This window comes from Carassius gibelio, chromosome A21 (assembly GCF_023724105.1).
Source record: "Carassius gibelio isolate Cgi1373 ecotype wild population from Czech Republic chromosome A21, carGib1.2-hapl.c, whole genome shotgun sequence".
Taxonomy (NCBI): Eukaryota; Metazoa; Chordata; class Actinopteri; order Cypriniformes; family Cyprinidae; genus Carassius; species Carassius gibelio.
This window is the reverse complement of record NC_068391.1, coordinates 19,514,800-19,537,983: the sequence shown is the minus strand read 5'-3', so window position 1 is coordinate 19,537,983 and position 23,184 is coordinate 19,514,800. Positions and strand designations below refer to the sequence as shown.

The window sequence follows — 23,184 nt, the reverse complement described above, 5'->3', positions numbered from 1 at the left end:
GAGACGCGAAAGGTTTAAAACGATTTAGTTCGATTTGGTGAACTGGTTCAAAAAGATCCGGTTACATTGAATGATTCGTTCATGAACCAGATATCACAAACTGCTTTGTTTTGAACTCTCTCACAACAGACACGGAAGAGAAGACAATGCTGAATAGTCGTAGCTTTTGCTATTTTTGGACCAAAATGTATTTTCGATGCTTCAAAAATCAGTATGCTTCAGTATACTGTGCACACAGTTTCAATGGAGGGACTGAGAGCTCTCGGACTAAATCTAAAATCTCTTAAACTGTGTTCCAAAGATAAAAGGAGGTCTCACGGATTTGGAAAAAAATGAGGGTGAGTTATTAATGACATCATTTTGATTTTTGGGTGAACTATCCCTTTAAAACTGACTAAACTTGATGTAGTTTACATGCCAGACCGGAGAAGAAGACTTGCAGAATGTGCATAAACCTTGCAAACTGTATACAAAATGTTTTGCTTTAGTAATTTTAGATCGTTCTTTAGTAAAGCTAATAGGGTAAGTAGCTTCTTCAGCACGAACACAAGCATTTAGTCTGCCATTGTTGTTGATGATGCTACGTGATGTAGCGGTGTCTGACCAGACTCAATGCATTCTATAAATCTAGTCGTATTTGTTATGGTACTCGAGGGTTGCTAGTTGAATTTTTGGATTATGCCTTGTGAGGGACAGTAGGTGGCAAACTCTGGTGGCCAAGGAGCATGACCATCCACAGACCATCCAGCAACACTTAGAATCTGTCTGTAGCAATTTCCATTCCTGTGCCTCTCTTTAAAAATGACTGCCAATATAAATAGAAAAAGAATGTGATGTAAAATATGATATCTTTTTCTGTGGTTTAGTGTAATATTTAGAACAGTGAAGTGCTGTTGCATTCTATCAAGAAAGGCTTTGTGAGAAGTATCAGAAATTATTTTATTCTGTGGCTGATTTCAAAACAGAATCCATCACCAACCAGGTTTAGGACCTTCCCGATTTGGTAAACTTTCAAAGAGAAGACAAACTTTTTAAATAATGTCTAGTGCTATTGTTTACTGATGCTTCCTGTTGTTTCATAATGGTAGATAAAGACAAAAGCATCTGTACAAATATAATGCACAGCATGTTTTGATGTAGATCATAATGTAAACAGCAGCTCTACGTTGGACGGATTATTTGTTGGATTACTCGCAGACCACATCTGTGCATTAGTAAACAAACAGAAGAAAGGCTCACCGAAGACGGTACGTGCTGGAACGGACTCCCGGTTCAGCCAGAAGGAGACCTGAGACAGAATGACGGTCATTATGCAGGGGAGATACGTTTGGATCACGAAGTAGCCAATTTTCCTTTTCAAATGGAAATATGTTGTCATCACCACATATTCTCCTATATAAGAAATAAGAAAAGAGAAGAGAAAGACCATAAGAGATATGAATTATTGATGAGAAAACAATTAGACTAAAATATTCAGAATTTTATTTATGGATGATCATGTAACTGAGATATAGGAGATGGGGGTCTCGTGTTGGGGAGGATGTTTAACTGATTGGTTCTTGTATATCACAGCGCCAACGACGGAGTTGGATTCAAGTGCTTTCCCAGCACGGTTAGGGCAGATTGGATGTTCTGACCTTAACAGCGGGAAGGAGGTGAGAGACAATCGCTCAATCTGAAAGCCCTACCATTTAGTTCTCTATGGAGGTCTGATAGAGCTTGAGGAGCTGCAATCATGTCTTTAAAATTTGTGGTTGGATGGCCAATTTAGACTGCTGAAGTCATATAATGTTTATTCAAAATGTTGAACATTTGCACAGAAATCAAAAGAAAGGAAATCTTATTACTCAGTGGCTGGTCTATTATATATCAGAAGTAGGAGACTTCTGCAAATGTCTATATTTTCTCTCCATTTATTGTCATTGCTGTCTGGGAGACACTACTGCGATGTTCATCTTCTGTAATGAATAACCAGATATAATAAATTCTTATTACATATAAACAATTTTATGTCACATCATGATAACCACAAGGTTCAAAGTGTCTGTGTATGAGATACAATCACACCCTTTTCTGTGATTAATGACTTATTAATCGCACATTTCATAAAATTAAGCATTGACCATTTATCTTGTTTCAAATGTTTATTTTGTCATCATTTGCTATAGCCAGCAAAGTAAACCAAAAGATTGAAGGGTTATTCTCAAAAATCTGTATTTTCTGCAAGCTTTTTTTTTCAAGATTAATTTATGTCTTTCCAAAAAAGGACACCAAAGAACCAAATGATATACAGAGCCAATATAACTACATATGAAAGAAAAAAAGAAATGCTAAAAAAAAAAAAAACATTCAGAGTTGTATAGTATATGTACAGTGCAACAGCAAAAAGCTTTTTGCATTTTGTAGAAATCAAGTTGCGATTCTGAACAATATCTGATATAATCAGCTTGGTTTCCCTTATATTAGTGCTGTCTGAATGCATTTGCTTATTGGATCATTTGACTGAAAACTTTCTTGGAGTTTAGTGGCTTAAAATTAACTGATAGCAAACAGAGAAGCAAAACTGGGTTAGAAATGATGCTTCAATAATTTTGCTTTAATTTTATTAAATTAAGGATTGTAAATTGAATCGCCTTAATGTGGACAGCTCTAATTAAATGCTTTCATTACATATTGCAATTATACAATTTTTTCTCCATATAATCATTGTTTAAAATTACATGTCAGACTATGATGATAACATGAGATCTGGGTTTGAAAGAATGGCAGACTGTGAAAAGTTTGGATTTTTGTAATGCAATTTTTTTAATTGTGTACCAAAGCCAAAAACAACAAACATATTCAGTTACAAGACACTTGAGAACCAATGCTTTCTGGTTTAGGCAATGTGCAATTTTCTACCTAGTCTCATGGCATAAAAATACATGGGGGGCACTTTTTAGCGAGACGTGAAATACATACCAATAAGTAAATATTACTGCAGTTAATAATAAATAAGCACTAGAAGCAGTAAAACTCTGTCACCTTTTTTTTCTTTTCACACCAATTTACAGAGTTTCAATTAATAACGCATCATTTTTGCACAATTACTTGAAGAATATCATTTTATTATGTCAAAACAATATTAATATGCTGGGAGATTTAGAATACTGATGCTTTTTAAAATTAGCATTGCACATATCCAGCTTCATATCTATTGGTTTTCATAGACGGTATGTTCGGTAGCTCACGGAGTATGGAGATGTACTTGAGAGGTGAGGAGCTACGGTTCAAATCCTGTATAACCACTGGTTGACAGAACATTTCAAAATTGCATATGAGGAAGCTGAAATGGCATTTCTGCATTAACAAATGTGTTTTTATATTAGTTTTGCATTTGCTAACACTATTGGGTAGGTTTAAGGTTGGGTTTGGTGTAGGGCAGTGCTTCCCAGACCTGTCCTGGAGGACCCCCTGCCCTGCAAAGTTTGTATGTCTCCTTAATCAGACACCCAATTTAACTCTTGCAGTCTCTACTAACAAGCTGATGAGTGGAATCAGGAGTGTTAGATAAGGGAGGCATACAAAAGGTGAAGGGCAGGGGGTCCTCCAGGACAGGTTTGGGAAGCACTGGTGTAGGGCATATTTCCAACATGATAGAGCATTAAAGGGGTCATATGATGCTGTTTAAAGATCATTATTTTGTGTATTTGGTGTGACCGAATATACTGACATGCTTTAATGTTCGAAAAACACATCATTTTTCAAATACTGTACATTATTGTAGGTCCTCTATGGCCCACCTCTCTCAAACACGTTGTTTTCTACAAAGTCCCTCCTTCTGACAAGCACAGTCTGCTCTGATTGGTCAACTGACCCTGTGCATTGTGATTGGCCGAACACCGCAAGCACCGTCGGAAAAGTAATGCCCCTTTCCGTAATTGCTGCTGTTCTGTTGTAAATAATCTTAAAGATTCCTAAATGCATCTACTTTTGGAAGGCCAAAAGTTGCTTTTGCTTTCGTCTAGAAACACAGCATGTCCCTGACATGGCTGCTTCAACCTTTGTGTGAACATTTGGGCGGCATTACGCAGATATTTCCACATAGTGACGTAGACATATGGGGGCGTGTTTAAATTAGCCGTTTTAGGGGGGCATGGCAGTCTCTTAACTTTTATAAAGAATATCTCTTTGGTTTTGAGACTTTAGTCTTTCCAACTTTACAGAACTTCTTCATGCACCAAGAGCTTGTAACACTCCAAAGAGAAAGAAAAACTTGAAATTGCATCATATGACCCCTTTAACTTTTAGAAAGCCCCCGGATATTGGAAATCTGAACCACCGCAATACGTACCTGAAGCAACATAATACAAACACAGCAATATGTACCTATATCAACATAATAAATAAGTGACAGGTTATTGAAGTCATGTTTTAGCCCCACTCACTGGACATTTCTCTTTGAAACAGCATGTAGTAAGGTATGTAAAAATGGTGTTGCTCAAAAAGAACACAGAGGTATTTATTTTTATGAGACAAGGTAGGCAATTTTCATTATCAGTTCTCATTCTAAAAAAGAAAACCCCTGGCATTTTGTAAAGTATATTATTCTGATGACAGAATTTTCATTTTTAGGTGTATAAAATATTCCTTTAACAAGACCTGAGGTTGAAATTCTAATCTCTGTGGGAAAAGCAATTTTCAACAGAGGTAGCATTCTCTCCCGGATCTGGGGAGCAGAGCAGAGGACAATTAAAATGACAAAATGAAAAATAAACACACGCTTCTGGTGCTTTAAAAACAAACACTGGAGCATTTGTCTTTTCAATTTCAGCTGAGAGGGGACAGTAAAGTAGGTGTCTCTGGCATACAAACAGGTTTTTAAACATGTCTTTATAGTGGGATGGGGTGGGGGTGCAGTGGTCCTGGGATTCTCTACATCATGGGGCTGAAATATTCTTACAAGGATAATACCAGTCACTTTTGACCTTGTGGGGATAATCTTTTTTTCCTCCATGAGAAAAACAGCTAATAACTCATATAGAATTTTACATTTTGTCATTTAGCAGACACTTTTATCCAAAGTGACTTACAAATGAGGACAATAAAAGCAGTCCAAATGAACAAAAGAGCAACAATATATAAGTGCAAAGACAAGTCTCGGTTAGCCTTACACAGTACACTTTGCAAGGTATATAAATATTTATTAACAAAAAAAATATTTTTGTATATTTTAACAAAAATGTTTTATGAAAGTCTAAAAATTCATAATTATTTGTGTCAGTGATAGGTTTAGAGTTAGGGTAAGGGGATAGTTTGTACAGTATAAAAACCATAACACCTATGGAATGTCCCCATAAAACATGGAAACCCAATGTGTGTGCGTGTGTATGTCAGATTATCAAATTCTTGAGAACTCTCGTTCTGTTCAACTTTACTGCACTCCATCCAGCTGTTTTTGAATGCAAGAATGTATGCTTGCAATTAGGTGGTATATATAAACTTAAATTGCTCAGAAGAAAGGAAAATCCTTATAAAGGAATTTTACGTATGGACGAGAAACCATGATTAAATGCATTATTTATCATTTATTATTTATATATTTTTATGTATATAATTATACAGTGAATGTGTTAAATTGACAGCTCAGATATATTCATAAATAGAATTGTTACTCTATTTTTAAGCAGTATTTACACATGTAATAGTCCATAAAAATGTCTAACAGAATTCTTCACCATCAGTTAGAAACCTAGGTGTGCCTTTTCTCCTGAAATTATGTTTCTTACATTGGTAAAGCTGCAATTTTCCATCGTAAAAATATATCTAAATTATGACCTATCCTCCAATGTCAAATACAGAAATGTTAATTAATGTGTTCATGACCTCAAGGTTAGATTATTGTAATGCTTCATTGGGTGCATTTACACCTCCATGGCTATGAAAATTGTAGAGTCACACTGAAGGCATCAAAACTATGAATTAACACATGTGGAATTATATACAAAACAAAAAACTGTGAAATAACTGAAAATATGTAATATTCTAGGTTCTTCAAAGTAGCAACCTTTTGCTTTGATTACTGCTTTGCACACTCTTGGCATTCTCTTGATGAGCTTCAAGAGGTAGTCACCTGAAATGGTTTTCACTTCACAGGTGTGCCCTGTCAGGTTTAATAAGTGTGATTTCTTGCCTTATAAATGGGGTTGGGACCATCAGTTGTGTTGTGCAGAAGGCAGGTGGATACACAGCTGATAGTCCTCCTGAATAGACTGTTAGAATTTGCATTATGGCAAGAAAAAAACAGCACAGTGGCCATCATTACTTTAAGAAATGAAGGTCAGTCAGTCCGAAAAATTGGGAAAACTTCGAAAGTGTCCTCAAGTGCAGTCACAAAAACCGTCAAGCGCTTCAAAGAAACCGCCCCAGGAAAGGAAGACCAAGAGTCACCTCTGCTGCGGAGGATAAGTTCATCCGAGTCACCAGCCTCAGAAATTGCAGGTTAACAGCAGCTCAGATTAGAGACCAGGTCAATGGCACACGTAGTTCTAACAGCAGACACGTCTCTAGAACAACTGTTAAGAGGAGACCGTGTGAATCAGGCCTTCATGGTAGAATATCTGCTATAGGAAACCACTGCTTAAGAAAGGCAACAAGCAGAAGAGACTTGTTTGGGCTAAAGAACACAAGGAATGGACATTAGACCAGTGGAAATCTGTGCTTTGGTCTGATGAGTCCAAATTTGAGATCTTTGGTTCCAACCACCGTGTCTTTGTGTGGTGCAGAAAAGGTGAACGGATGACTCTGCATGCCTGGTTCCCACCGTGAAGCATGGAGGAGGAGGTGTGATGGTGTGGGGGTGCTTTGCTGGTGACACTGTTGGGGATTTATTCAAAATTGAAGGCATACTGAACCAGCATGGCTACCACAGCATCTTGCAGCAGCATGCTATTCCATCCGGTTTGCATTTAGTTGAACCATCATTTTATTTTTCAACAGGACAATGACCCCAAACACACCTCCAGGCTGTGTAAGGGCTATTTGTCCAAGAAGGAGAGTAATGGATGACCTGGCCTTCACAGTCACCTGACCTGAACCCAATCCAGATGGTTTAGGGGTGAGCTGGACCGCAGACTGAAGGCAAAAGGGCCAACAAGTGCTAAGCATCTCTCGGGGAACTCCTTCAAGACTTCTGGAAGACCATTTCAGGTGACTAGCTCTTGAAGCTCATCAAGAGAATGCCAAGAGCGTGCAAAGCAGTAATCAGAGCAAAAGGTGGCTACTTTGAAGAACCTAGAATATGACATATTTTCAGTTGTTTCACACCTTTTTTATGTGTATAATTTAACGTGTTAATTCATAGTTTTGATGCCTTCAGTGTGAATCTACAATTTTCATAGTCATGAAAATAAAAACCCTTTGAATGAGAAGGTGTGTCCAAACATTTGGTCTGTACTGTATGTATATATATATTTATAATTCTTTTATTTATTTTTTTGGTTATTGTAAGCATATGCAACTTCTGAGGTATTTGATTTTACTAATTAAACCTTATAGGCTTATGTGAGGTAGAAGCTTACAATACATGTGAGCTAATGTTTATTATATATATATTACATTTGTTTTTATAGGAATTTGTGAAAGTAACCTGAAAGATGATGTTGCTGTTATCAAGACGTGAACCTTGTATATGGTAAAGAGGGTGAACCATACAAACATTTAAAAAAAAAAAAAAAAAAAAAAACCTTCCAGAAAGTTGGTCTGGGAACCCAAGGAACGCCCCGTTATGTGAGATGGGTGAGAACATTGCCTTGGCACCAATTGAAATACACTGGACAATCATGCCGAAGAGTTGCTGTGTCGTTGTCGGTACCGCCAATAAACTAACAACTTATAAATTGAAGTTCTACATCCTTCCTAATAAACATACAGAACTGAAAAGGAGGACAAAATGGCTGCAAGCAATAAGATGTGAGGATGATCAAGGGTAAGTTGTGGAATCCCAAGACTAAGCATGTGTATGTGTGCAGTCGGCATTTCATCACAGGTAGGCTTCGTTAATATTGTGTTCATTATTAACGTTATTAAAACTGTGTAAAGTTGTTTCAGAATACATCATATATAATTAGCCTTATCATTATACCTTAAGCAAAACTATTGCATTGTGTTGAACCTAAATGAATACACATCTGCTAAGAGGTGTAGTCTACGTGATACACAGGTATACGCCGTATACCCACTAAAAAAGGCCAAGGATTTCCGAATACCCACTTAAAGCGTGCGGATACGCAACAACCTCGTTTTGTGTCAGAAGTTTCACACTTTCATTCATAAATTCACCCCATATGTGTTTGCAAAGTGACACGGATCGAATCGCGGAATCGAGTCAAAAATGGAACTTGCTGTATAAAGCAGAACATCATGGAATTTGGCTATTTTGAATGAATAACTCTAAAGTAGGGCTGTACAATGAATCAAATATCGATATGGACTAGTGTCCGATATGGACATGCTGGTATTGTCTGGTCAGAGAAGCACTGGCACCCCAACTGAACATAGTTTATCCCAAGGTTTTTCTCTCCATATCTGTCACTGATGGAGTTTTGGATCCTTGCCACTGTTGAGTTTGGCATGCTTTGCGACACAATGTCTGGCAACATTGTTGACTTGATTACACAGATACTACTGGAAGATAACGGAACTGAACTGGACGATGACATCACTGAATCAACAATGAACTGACTTTAACTGATAAACTGACTATTTTCTAGTATCTTCTTTCTATGTGTTGACACTTATTGACACATGTTTTTACTGTACACTGTAAAGCTGCTTTGACACAATCTGTATTGCATAAAGCACTATGTAATTAATTTGACCTGACTTGTTTTATCAGTGACTGTAAAAACCATCATTGAACACACACACACACACACACACACACACACACACACACACACACACACATATATATATATATATATATATATATATATATATATATATATATATATATATATCCCTTGCACTGAATTTAGAAGAAGTGCACTGCAAATAATGTGGAATTGCACCTCTTATTTTGACAAGCACATTGTCATATTGAGCATACACACTTTTCTTGTGCACTCATAATGTGGCAGAAAGCAATCAGAAAGCTAGGTGCTTGCAAAGCAGGTTAGATAAATCACTTTACAAACAGACAAAAATGGAAGTTGTAAGCATATGTTGAGGCTGGAAGAAAGAAAAGTAAAGCATGTGGGAAGCAAGCAAAAATAATTAATTCAGGTTATCAGCTGGAAAGAGAGATATTTCATAAAGGGAAAACTATGTACAGAGAGAGTTTTACAGACTCATGCATATAAATAAACTGTGTTAAAGAACAAGAGAGCTTTTCAATATCCAACATGAATCTGCAACTATGCCTCAAATCCTGATAAACAAAGTATGACGAGTGGGGCGGGGCCGAGAGCCATGGGAAAGGAGCGAGGACAGATGAGTAAGTGATAATGCACAACACTTGTGCAATTCACCGGTCTCAAGTCCCATGGAGGAGCTCCGGAAGGATAAAAGGAGAAGTGATGACAGTGCAAGACGAGAGAGGACCAGGCCTGAACTTTATTTTGTTTTGTTATGTTTTTCATATCCTTCACTGATACCTTTTAAAAAGCTGACTGCAAGGCATTCAGTATTGATACAGGATTTTTGGTGGTGTATAAAAAGGAAAATGAGTTGGGTATTGACCATTACCATGATATGCAATATAATACATATTCTGTAATGCCGTATAAATCCAACTGATATATCAATTCATCACTTTATCATAACTGCATTATTGCTTTATTATAATCATTATTGAAGCAGTCGCCGTCTCTTGGCTACTTTTACTTTGCTTTGTCCAACGTGTCATACATTAGAACCAGGTCTGAAACTGATTTTGCACTCTCTCTCTCTCTTTTTTTTCAATGCATTATTTACTATTAGGTATGTGTATAATTACTAAATAATAGACATAATAGTAAATGACACAATAAAACAGAAATGCATTGTTGGGAATTATGTTATAAGTTAAACTAATTAATTTGCTACCATTTGCCTAGATTATAATAATCACCTTCATTAGCTCTTTTTGGCTGCTTTAATTTCACTAAGTGATCAATTCCACTGGCACAAAGGAGAAATGTAATTACCTGTACTGGAGCTGATGGTCTCTTTGCCAATGACATGACCCAACAGGTCATACTGGTTGAGTCTAGATCCATCAGGAGCCACAGAAACAGATTTCTCATCATCTGCTGTCCAGATGTAGACAACCTCATTGTTGGTGTAGGCATCTGAGAGAGACAAACCACAGCAGTACTGGTTTATCTTAATTCTATATACACAAAGAATATACATTTCAATGGTCTGTTTTCTTTCTGAGGGAATCCCTTTATTGCCATGAATTATAGTGACTGGGTTGGAAAAACACCAATTGGAAAATTCATACTTTAGAACAAAACAGGGCTCATGATAAAATGGGGGGTGGCAGTAAAGTGAATAAATGCATCTCAATGAGGGCAACTGGAATGCAACTTTAAGAAAGGCTGACTAACCATGGGTCAGATGCTCCCTCAGATTAGCAGCTTCCTTGAATCTAATGTATATGATAAGGAAAACCTAACACAAGACTTACTGTGTTTGAATACACAAGGATAAACTTTGCAAAAGAGCATGAAAAGCAATTATCTTGGGGTACGTGCACAGAAACAAACACACATTTGGAAACACATGTGTGCCTACACGACTGTGAGCAAGAGAGTGGGAAAAAAGCTGGCAGGCTTAACACTAGAAACAGAAAAAATCTCACAGCCGGCAGAGGTTTGCTAATTAAATATTGATGGACAAAGAGAAACATTATTGTTTTATTCTGTTCTAAGGTCATTAATCAAAAGCTGTAGTTTAATGCCACTTCATCCATTATGAATACTAATTGATAATCAAATGCATTATTCCATCTTTAAATATATATTTGAATTGTATGACACTGGAATCAGTTCTTATTTACAGGGAGTCTGGCCTGCAAGAAACCGCTATGGGCTGAAAAGGTCAGTGGTGTCATAGACTTTCAGCACATTACAAGGAAAGTCTTAAATTTAGTGCCTGGGCTAAAACTCAATTAATAAGGAGATGGGAGAGGGAATGAGAATAGCACATGAGAGGATGAATTAGAAGCTATTTAAATTGGTTAGGAGAAGGAAATATTTCATTAAATATCACTTTCTGTTGTGAATGAATGACCTTGCTATAATTTGATTAACAGTCCAATAATAGTCTATATATCTCAATAGAGTGTTTCCTGTGTTAAATATCATTGCCCAAAGCTCTTACACACACACACACACACTTCAAGTGGTTGTTTATTATAAAATGAGCATCTAAAAAAAGTAGCTGATTAATGAGGGGATGAGGAGCTTGTATTTGTTTTTTGATCTCTGTTAGCTTGGCCATTATACATCGGCCTCAAATTATAAATCATTATGGCTGGCAGTCATACAAAAGCCGGTCATTTCTTCTTCCGGGGTGAAATGGACCTTTTAGCTTACATTATTTTTTTTATGCTGTTCATGTTAATGGTCAATTTTGTCAAAGCAGACTAACACCAAACTACAAACATTCATGTGATGCTAAAAAATATAAAGGCAGTAAATAGACAACACGTCTTTCTATAGTGACGTGCTTCATGTTTGCACACAAAACAAAATATACATTGTGTCTGATTTATGATTGTGATACTCCAGTGAGCGTATTCATTTTATGAATTTGACAAAAATACTCATAGAATAATCTGAATTTAAATCAGAATATTTTTTAATATTAGAGGAAAGAGACTGCAGAGTGATACAAGAGACACTGGTTGCCATGACTGACCAATTAAATTCAAGTATTCCAGAGCAACACATAATAATCATGCTTACAGGCACTTCTGGCAATGCAATACCAAAATCGGCATCTATTTTTTTTGACAATTAACAGTTAATTAGCACTACTCTACTATTTTCTGGTGGGAAAACATGCCTTGAAACAAATATTGGCAAATATTAAAAAACAAAAACAAATGAACATACAACTTTGTAATTGAAATATAAGTAAAAAAATATATATAATAATTTAAAGGTCCTGTTCTTCATGATCCCATGTTTTAAACTTTAGTAAGTGTGTAATGTTCTTGTTAGAGTGTAAATAATATCTGTAAAATGTCAAGCGAGATATTTTATTTGACAGAATTCGCCTACAACAAATGACCCGTTTGGACTACATCCCTCTATTTCCTGCAGTAATGATGTCACTAAAAAGTTTTTTGACTAACCTCCGCCCATATGAATACACAAAAAGGGGGCGTGGTCTTGTTGCACTGAGGAAGAGCTGCATTTGTGTTTGTCGCCATGTTGTCGAAACGTTGTTATTTTCATCTCGGAGTCCAATCATCGTTTGGCCTTCCCAGAGACGCTGCACTTAGAGATCAATGGTTACAATTTATGTTTAACTTGGTTCCCGAAAATTATAATCCACATGTAAAACTATGTGCTGCACATTTAGCTGAGGACAGCTTCCTCAATCTCAATCAGTTTAATGCCGGATTCGCACAGAGATTATTCTTGAAAGATGGAGCAGTTCCCTTTTTGTCTGGAGAAGGCATTGTTTATGGACCACAGCCGGTAAGTGTATTTTATTATTTAAGTTGGTGCGTTTAACAGTTTCTGAAACTTATTACACAAAGGGCAACGCTGTTTAGATTTGTTAACTAGAGGTTAGGTTTATGCAAAAAAAAAAAAAAAAAAAAACGAATGCGATTTTCATGCGCATCTCGTCAGTAAAAAAAGCTCCTGTGATTATAAGTACATCTCCAGCACATGCTCCTGCCCACTTGCTTCTCAAAACTAGCCCAATCATGTGCTCAGCTGCTATCGAATCACAACACAGGAACCACTGGCCCTATCAGAACTAGTTAAGTATATCTGAAGGAGGGACTTTATAGAACGTGGAAGAGATCAGCCCATTTTCCTGACAGTGAAAACAGCGGTATACAGATAAGTTAATTGTGTGAAAAATACTGTGTTTTTTTTACACGTGAAACATGAACACATGTTATATTGCATAATGTAAACACAATCAAAGCTTCAAAAAAAGTACGAAAAGCGGAACCTTTAATAAATAAAAACGAAGATTGATTGGGTGATTAAGGAAACAGTGCTTATTATCTGTAATTAACAAAGCCACTAATTATGCAGCCCACTGTATGATTTCTTGTTAAAGAGCCAATTCTTTGCTGTCTTACTATTGCATAAATCACAGATCCAATAAGGGGTCACCTTTCTGCACTTGTCAAAAAGAGGTATTATGGGGGGAAAGGGTACTACTGAAAATGTATGAGCATAGGACTTTTGTTTTATTGCCCAGTGGGATGTATTATTCATAAAGGTGTGACTGCTGCGTCATGGTGACCTCTGGTGTCATTGGCTGGGCTATTAATCTAAAGCTCGGCACAGGAGGAGAATTACAAAACATTTGTTTGTTTTAGGACTGGTGACTCCACACAGAAGAAACACGGTCCATTTCTTTGGTCTGCCTTTGGAGTTTTATATTGTATTGTAATGACAATCCTGTCTTGGATAGATGTTGTTTACTATTAGTGCACAAACATAGATGGGTGATCAGCGTCTGGTGCGACATTGCGTACCATTCTGAGTTGTGGAGAAAGAGACACCGTGTTATTGGGTTTTCTGAGCTGTGTCTAGAAGTTTATTATTATTATTTTTTTCTAATCTAGACTGTCTTTAAGACAAACAAGAGTCAGTCTGTATTCACAGTTCAATGATGACAACAGAGAATTACTTACAGCTTCCGAACTTCAGCGGGCAGGCATGGGCATCCATAGGAAAATCCTCCAGATGCATAGGGCACTCAGCATGGATGGTTAACCTATGTAGAGAGGAATAGATAAAGAAAGAGCTTTCAAATCAGCATGAAACAGTATTTGCAACCCATTTTACTCTTGTAATGTGATGAATGACTTGACTTGATCATGAAAACTGGGTGTTTCACGCTATAATAGAGCCCGACCTGAGGGTAAGTCATTCATGCCAAGTCAAGTCAAATGTATTTATTTAGCACTTTTCAATACACATTTTTTCTAAGCAGCTTTACAAAAAAAACATGATATTAACGTTTGTAATATTTGAATATCTTCATGCCTTACAGTCACATTTAGCAGATTAGAGTTGGGAGACAATATACAGTTGTTTACAATTTGCAAATATACAAGCAATCAGGCTGTTGAGATATAATAGTATGTATCCCCCATACTAGTCTACAGTATGTATGCAAATGAAGTTGGACATACATGTGCAATAGTTTTCATTCTTGTAAAATTATCTTAAGTTTCATTTAGTCTTTTGTCCATGCCATATCCATGTTGGCCTGCATGAGCTGGGACTTGAACACTGGAAGTCCGAGGAGCTACTGCACCATATTTCTGCAATCATGGTTATGACTCTGCTAGACAACTATGTTCTTAGCAGAATTACAAGTGTAGAATGTGACAGAATTGTTTATATGTATATATAAAGGCCACTAACACCAAACAATAAGCATATATCCCTTCTCTGCAGTATTTTCACATATCCCATTGCAATTGCATCTGTTTTAAAGAGATATTTCACCCAAAATGTACCCACTCTTACGTTGTTCCGTACCTGTATGAGTTTTTTTTTCTTTCTGAGCACAAAATAAGATATTTTAAAGAATGTTGCTAACAAAACAGTTGGCAGTAGACATTGACTTTCACTGTATTTATTTATTTTTTCCAACTGATATTTTTTTTTTTTAAATATAAATCTGTGCTTAAACAACTTAAGGTTTAGTAAATTATACCATTTTGCTTGTTGAACTACACCTTTGAATGTAAAATTATTTACTATTGCTGTAATATGTATCACATTGATGTTTAATAATGGCTTCAGCAACTCTAACTATTGGTAATATTTTAGAATAGTTGCATTTATATACAACAGTAGTTTAAACAGGCAAAACAATAATAATAATAATAATGATTAAAAAACTGTTGTTAGGCAAACAATGCCTTTATAGTGGCTACAGTATTTGACTTCAAATAGCAAACAGGAACATCTTTGAGACTTCAAGTTATTGCATTTTCATTTAAGATTCCAGAGTCCTTTTTTTCTTTTCCCTGTGAACTGAAAAATTGTTCTCAATTACATCACAAGCATGTATTAAGAAAAATAATAGGTTTCATAAAACAGAAGATTAGGCAATAATAAAGAACTGCTACATCAAACACTCAGTTGACAATTTCATTTAATCCACTCAAGAATCGCGGGTAGTAATTCACACTCAAGACAGAAGACAGGGAAGAAAAATCGAAAGGAACATGTATTGTATTCTTGCACTAAGATGAATAAATAATAGAACTGCTTAAAAGATATTCTCTATCACAGTTGAGTAAATACAGAGTTGGGTAACACTTTAGAATACTGTTTCTTACTTACTACATAACTTATACGGAATTATTGAAGAACTAACAGGTGATTATTCATTAACACTTAACTCACTACTGTTAACTACTAAGGAAGATGTGTTAATTAATCAGTATGTAATATAATTTTATGATTATGTTAAGTAACAGTTAGCTAATCAATAACTAATGTATTCTGTCATACCTCCTGAAGAACTACTATTGATTATCTACTACTTAGGGTTCTAGAAAAATAACTATGAAGTAACTACTAATGAACAGTTTTACACTATTACATTGAATTGTGACCCTTTCATATAAATGCTATTAGCAATAATAGTAGTAGTATGAAAATGCAATATTAATAAATGCAATACATTTTATAGAGGTTTTGCGTATATAGTAAATTTTTTTGTGAGTGTGTTTTGTAAGAAATCACCTTCTAGTAGGAACCCCACTCCAGTGCCTTGTGATAACTTACCTTAGTTTTTATATTTTATATACAGTACTGTATGTGTGCCTCCTCAGCATATACCACATTATATATATATATATATATATATATATATATATATATATATATATATATATATATATATATATATATATATATATATATATATATATATATATATATATATACCAGGAAAAGTGAAAATACAGGTACCCAATTTGTAATTAATAAAGAATTATAAAATAATTATGCAGGACTTATTTTGAACCTGAAACATTAGGCCTATTCTAAAGTGAAAATATTGGGAACCCATTAGTAATTAACAAAGAATTATCAGATAATTCCTGAAGAATTACTTAGAATCTGAAACAGTATTCTAAAGTGAAAACATAGGCAACCCATTATTAATTAATAATTAATTATCAAATAATTCTGCAGGACTTATTTTGAACCTGAAACATTAAACCTATTCTAAAGTGGAAATGTTGGGAAACCATTAGTAATTAATAAATAATTATTAGATAATTCCTCAAGAATTACTTAGAATCTGAAACAGTATTCTAAAGTGAAAACATAGGGAACCCATTAGTAATTAATAATTAATGATCAAATAATTCTGAATGACTTATTTTGAACCTGAAACATTTTGCAATATTTTGCTGTGCGATTTTCTCCTATCCAATGAGTGGCATTACAACCATACAAAAGCACAGCATGAAATTACAAATCACATCCATTTTATTTGTTTGCTGTACTCCATATCTTTAGAATCCAGAAGTTTGCAAGGAACATATCCAAATTCAGCCCTTTATCAATCGATCTTCATCTTCATTCTCAGTAACAGCGACCATCACATAGTCAAAGCCCGCGCTCGTTATATGATTTGAATGTGAAAATAGTGCCAGTGCGCCACCCTCAAGAAACGTTACGACACGGTTTACGGCACTGATATCGAACTCTCATTGGTTCTCACCTAATTCGTCACAGATTGCGACATGCCGTGTTTCAGTTGATAGACATTTGAAATCAGTACTGCGCCAGTGCGCCTTCACGGAGAGAAGACAGATTCATAATTTCACGGATTAATAAATTTAATTCTGCTCTGTACCTTATAAAAACTATTACCTCCAGAGAGGACTGCGACTGGAACTCATTATCATTTGAACTACTTTTGGTACCACTTTTGATCTTTTCGCAAAAAATAAATGATTAATGTTACTTTGTTTGTCTGTTATTTGTTTATTTATAACAGTAACGTTATGTAATTTTAAGAAATGGTTATTGGTAGGTTTAGGAGTAGGTGTAGAATTAACGTTAGTGGCTCAAAATAACGTTTTAATGTTATATTTTTACTAAAATTGTGTTTTATTATGTTTTATTCTTTTAACATTCTGTATACATTGGGTAAGTTTAGGTTCGGGTGGGGTTACGCATTTTTCTATGGATAACTGACTGGTCAGAGAACACGTTCTATCTGTACGTATTTTAGGTTGTTTTTATGTAAATTTAGTTACATATCGAAACCTGTAATTACGTCCGGATAATACGTAAACAACACTGTAAATACATAAAGGCACATACGTATTGGACAGTTTGTCTAAATATGCACGTTTTGATTGTGAGATCAGGCTGAATTATTAGATAATTCCTCAAGAATTACTTAGAATCTGAAACAGTATTTTAAAGTGAAAACATAGGGAACCGATTAGTAATTAATAAAGAATTATCAAATAATTCCTGAAGAATTAATTAGAATCTGAAACAGTATTCTAAAGTGAAAACATAGGGAACCCATTAGTAATTAATAATTAATTATCAAATAATTCCTGAAGAATTACTTAGAATCTGAAACAGTATTCTAAAGTGAAAACATAGGGAACCGATTAGTAATTAATAATTATTTATCAAATAATTCCTGAAGAATTACTTAGAATCTGAAACAGTATTCTAAAGTGAAAACATAGGGAACCCATTAGTAATTAATAAAGAATTATCAGATAATTTTGCAGAACTTACAGAATTCTAAAGTGAACCTAGTAAATAATAAACTACATCATTTTGACTAAGAACAACCTATAAAAGTAATCATTAACTTTGTAAAATACTCTCATCTGAAATAAGATTTCAGATGAGAACATTTCTTAATACAGCATATTTTATTCCATTTTAACATGTATACTGCCCACATTTTAATTAATGTAACAAACATTTCATAATCAAAAGTTAAACATTAAGAAGCAAACTAAATCCATATTCCATTTCCATTATAGGCTAATAATTGGGCAGTAACAAAGTTGCTACTGTAGTAGTTCTTTGTACTTGTCCTTTTACTCAAGTAATTTTGAAAATTAACAAGCCTACTTATAATTTTACTGGAGTAATATTTTATTGGGGTATCTGTACTTTTACTCAAGTACTTGACTTGTGGGACACAGCCTGATTATTATAGTTTTTTTTTTTTTTGCGTATAACTGTTCAGAAGTAGTTATTTCATAGTTATTTTTCTTGAACCTTAACTAGTAGATAATTAATAGTAGTTATTCAGGAGGTATCACAGAATATATTAGTTACTGATTAGCTAACTGTTACTTAACACAATCATACAATTATATTACATACTGATTAGTTAACACATCTTTCTTAGTAGTTAACAGTAGTGAGTTAAGTGTTAATGAATAATCACCTGTTAGTTCTTCAATAATTCCTAATTAGTTATGTAGTAAGTAAGAAACAGTATTCTAAAGTGTTACCCAGAGTTGAGCAAGCTAGTGTGGTGTATGGTGTACTTGTATGGTGTTGGGTAGATTGTCCTATAAATAGATCCCTAAAGCATTTAATTAGTGAGTATCAAGACCTGATCCATTGAGGTGAGTCAAAGTCATCTCTCAGACAGTTTAATGGCTGTTCACATCTGTGAAGAAGCACAGTGGTACTGTAATTCATTCTGTTCCCCTCTCTGCAGATTGGTATTTCATCGTCTGAATTCGCTTCGTTCCTCCTTGACTCTCTACAAGGCCGTGGCCGTGAAACCGGAGGAAGGACTTGTGACCGTCATGTCAGACAATCTACGCCTAACCTGATTTTACCAAGTGAGACATGTTCCTGGGACAACATCGTTGTTGACCCTGGAACAACATTGTGATTAACCAATCAGATTTGAAGAACCAGTTTACAGATTTTGTGAAGTTTATGCTTAAAATCAGTGTTTGGTGCTTGTACATCAGTGTCATTCATCTGTCATTTCCTCTGATTTTAGGGATTACTCATGGTTAAGGTTAGGTTTAGGTGTAGGGATATGGTTAAGAATATATTTTTGGAGTAAAATGTTGTTCCAGGGTCAACAAAATATGTTGACCTAGGAACACATCGGACTTGGCAAAATCAGGACGTGTGACAATCTACAGCTCTCAAAAGGACTGTGACATATTATTTCCAGAAGAGGACAGTGAGAAGAGCATGTGTCTGTGCATTACTATCCTGAATGTAATCTATTAAGTGCCAGAGGGTTGAGTGGGTAAAATAGTAAAGGTCACTAAATTAGAAGTGTTGTAAGCCTTAAACATGGGAGCCAATGAGTGTGAATGAGTGGTTGTGTACCGTATCATTGCGGAGGGTGACAGGGAGCTAGCATTACAGATTTAATTCAGTGTGCACATGTGTGCGTATTATCACGTAGCTCAGCTGGCCATGCACACCGCTGCGGCTGCCTCACTGGCCATTTGTCAGTTTCACGGTCAGTGAACGTCACGGTCCTCCTGGGTAGGCAGGTCCCCCTGGGCTTTTCCCCCAGCTTTGCGCTATGTCTCAGGCTCACCAAGGCCTCTCATCTCCTCAGTAACATACTGACCCAATGATCCTCAGCACATTACCTGTTCCTGAGGCAGTTCTGCTACAGCTTACGGCAGGGATTTTGCTTTGAAAAGACTCTACCTTGGGCATCCAGGCATATTTCATACAGACTATATAACTGTACTTTTGTATTATTTGATTACAATTTTTTTTCTTTTTTGTTTAGGGGTAGAAAATTACTAAACAGCTTGAATATTTGATTTCTACACGTGGACAGAAATTAAACGTCCCTTTCTGCTGATTGGTCAGCCGAAGATCAAACCGTGCAATCATCAGTTATTCCCCAGTTCTGCGCTGCTGCAGTTGTATGGATTCTTAACGTGTTTGTTGCAACTACATTTCATCTTTTTCTCATCAAACAGCTAGACTAATCTAAACTAGACTTTATTCTGTGTAGATATAAATTCTATGCCTTGCATCAGCTGGGCATGGCAGGGTATGAAATAACAGCCGTCCTGGTCGCCCACTATTTTTTTGTTTCATTAATTAAATTATATATTTTAAACACTAATACAAAAATAGTAAATAATAATGGATTGACTATTTAATAGGCCTATAACGTTGTCTTGTGTTTTATTAAAATGGGTTATAATTGATTTCTCAGAAGGATATGCACTTGTATGTGGCACAAGGTGCTGCGCACTAAAAAGCACACAGGACTGCAACACAAGATTTCATAAATGTAATGACTTTTTTTTTCTTTCTTCTAACCTTCAGAATTATCTGAATATATACCAAGAGATTCATAGGATTATTTTACGTCTGATTAGAATCCACTTTAAAATAATAATAATAATAATAATAATAATAATAATAATAATAATAATAATAATAATAATAATTATTATTATTATTAAATAAAAACTGCAAGTCACCACTCTTCCATTAAATGTTCGGGAGGAGCGCGTCAGATACTTAGCCTAATTAGCACAGGAGGAGCACACTTAAGTTAATAAACACTAGGGTATAAATACAGCTGATTTATCTCTATCCATTGACGGTTTATCAGTATTCCCGCTCCACCCCATCTCCTCCATTTGGAGTTCATGTTATACTTTTATATGGTGGGTACTCTAGGTTCGGGCCATTCCTGAGCTCGGTGCCCTTCCCCGGACAGCACGCTAATATACATTATAATAATTCAGCTAAATATATGTAAGTGTGAACTCGTGAAACGTGCAAGTGCGAGCAAGATATTTTGTGTGTGAGTGTAAAGGAAGGTAAAAGGCCTTCAGAACAACATCAAGTCCCAATAAGACATGATGGTTTAAATCAACTCAATAAATTAAATAAACAGACAAACACGACTAGAGTCAATCACAGACCAGTATTAGTGTACAGGAAACACGCAGGAGTCATATATATATATATATACATATTTTTACGTTTATTTAAATAACATTGGGTATTAATTGATGTTCACTTGGATTTTCTTCCTCAGCAGGGGAAATATTAATCATTTATAGACATATGGTATTTTGTATATTTTTTTATTACTGTACATTCAAAATGACTACAAAATGTTATGCTTTTGAAAAATAAAGAAAACAACAGAATGTGCTGCTGTAGTGAACCTCTTTCTGGCGCATGATGGTACACACATGAACCAAGCAAATAATTTTCACACCTACTTAAAAAGCCTACATTTGATTATTTGACGTTAAATGCATTCTATAGATCACTTTGGAATAAATCACAGTATGTATCAAAAAAATTGTGACTTTACAGTCTGGAAAATAATGTAGTCTATCAAATTATTTTGCGGACCCTCTGGCACTTTGAGACCCGCTGGTCTAAGCAGGAGAAAGCCCTATAGGCTCTGCCCCGGGTGCAGGTTGTGTCCAGCCATTCATTAGTCTGGTTGTTTGATGAGAAAAAGATGAAATGTAGTTGTAACAAACGCGTTTAGAATCGTATAACTGCAGCATCGGAGGACTATTACTCTGCTGTGCGGAACTGATGAAGAACTGATGACGGAATGGTTTGATTTCTGGTAGAAAGGGTTGTTTAATTCCTGCCCACATGACATACAGAAATGGGACATTCAAATTGTTTATTAATTTTTCAGCTCCTAAATGAAAAATAAATAAAATAAAATGCTGAATTCTTGTTTTTCACACACACAAAAAACTACTTTAAATATATATATCATAAGTCATAAACAATGAATGGATAACTGAATCAGTGTATCACCTGATTCCTTAATGCAGAAACATAGATTCAGTCATTAACGAAACACTGTTCTGTGGTTTTCTCTAAGATGCATAATGGTTCTGCTGTTTGGAAGTATTTCCAATGGTAAACTAGAGCAAAACAAGACAATTTTATTCTGAAATGTAAGAAATAAAATGAAATGTATAACATCAATATCACTTTGGCAATCATGCTGATATTCAGAGAAAACAGTATTATTGCATATGTGTTATTGTTTAACAAGATCATATATTAAAAATATTTTATTTGCCCATATATCTTGAATTTTGGGGTCATTTTTGTTTAAAATTAATTAATTCCTGACCCTGCTTGTGATAATCCAAATTTAAATGGACAGGCAGGCGAGCAGCAGAGAATCAACTCATGTTAACCATGGTATTGAGTTGTACTGATATACTGAGTAACTATTGGGGCCGTGTTTTAATGTAAATAATTACATGATTTGCTTGTTAATCTAATGTAAATAATTGTAAATCATTTCGATTAGGAAGACACTGATTCATCAAGTCGTGTTCACTCTGTGTAGGGTACACTTGCATTATATGCAGAGAGATTAATATTACTCTTTTTTTTCTATAGCTCTTAATCAGAGAAAGTACTGTAAAGTCATGCAATTATACATATTGGGTGATAAAGTACGGAGGATTTCTTTAAGATGTGCTGTTGCATTTAGTTTTTTCTCCCTTTAATCAAATCGTTGTATGGCTGTATATAAGACAGCATTTTATCTATTATTAAAAGTAAAAGTTTTTTCACTTAAGTAAAGTTTTTGAGTACTTTTTATATCCCTGGCTTCAACAGATTATTCAAAATACGTTTGGTCATTCTTTCATTCATAAACCCCTCAGTAAAGGATTTTAACAGGGATTAGAAGTGAAGAGAAGAAAAATGCACTTTCTCAACAGTTGTTTGATTTTTTTTTAATGTGGTCAAGTGTGAACTGATCATGCTTGCTTTATAGAAAATACCAGATGTCAATGGGCCTTATTATATTTTGGGCCTAGATATGGCTTAGTCCAGGTATGCTATGGCTTGGGTGAATGTGATGTTTTGCAGTTTTCAGTCCAACAGACCAGTAACTCAGCCAAACCACATTTTTATTAGCACTGGGCACTTGCCACTTTACACAAATCAAATTTGTGTCTCTCAATTGAATCTTAAACCCATAAGTACCGAA

The 23,184-nt window shown here is 35.3% G+C and overlaps 1 protein-coding gene across 1 annotated transcript in view; it reads right to left on the bottom strand.

Annotated features, from left to right (window-relative positions):
• Positions 1–23,184, bottom strand: part of LOC127942329 (gamma-aminobutyric acid receptor subunit alpha-3-like) — a 117,462-nt gene that overhangs the window by 30,990 nt on the left and 63,288 nt on the right. The window contains exons 5-7 of the mRNA XM_052537996.1: positions 13,856–13,938; positions 10,167–10,310; positions 1,240–1,392 (exon numbers count right to left, since the gene is read on the bottom strand). Of these exons, the coding sequence (XP_052393956.1) occupies positions 1,240–1,392; positions 10,167–10,310; positions 13,856–13,938 (380 nt within the window). The remainder of the gene's footprint in view (positions 1–1,239; positions 1,393–10,166; positions 10,311–13,855; positions 13,939–23,184) is intronic.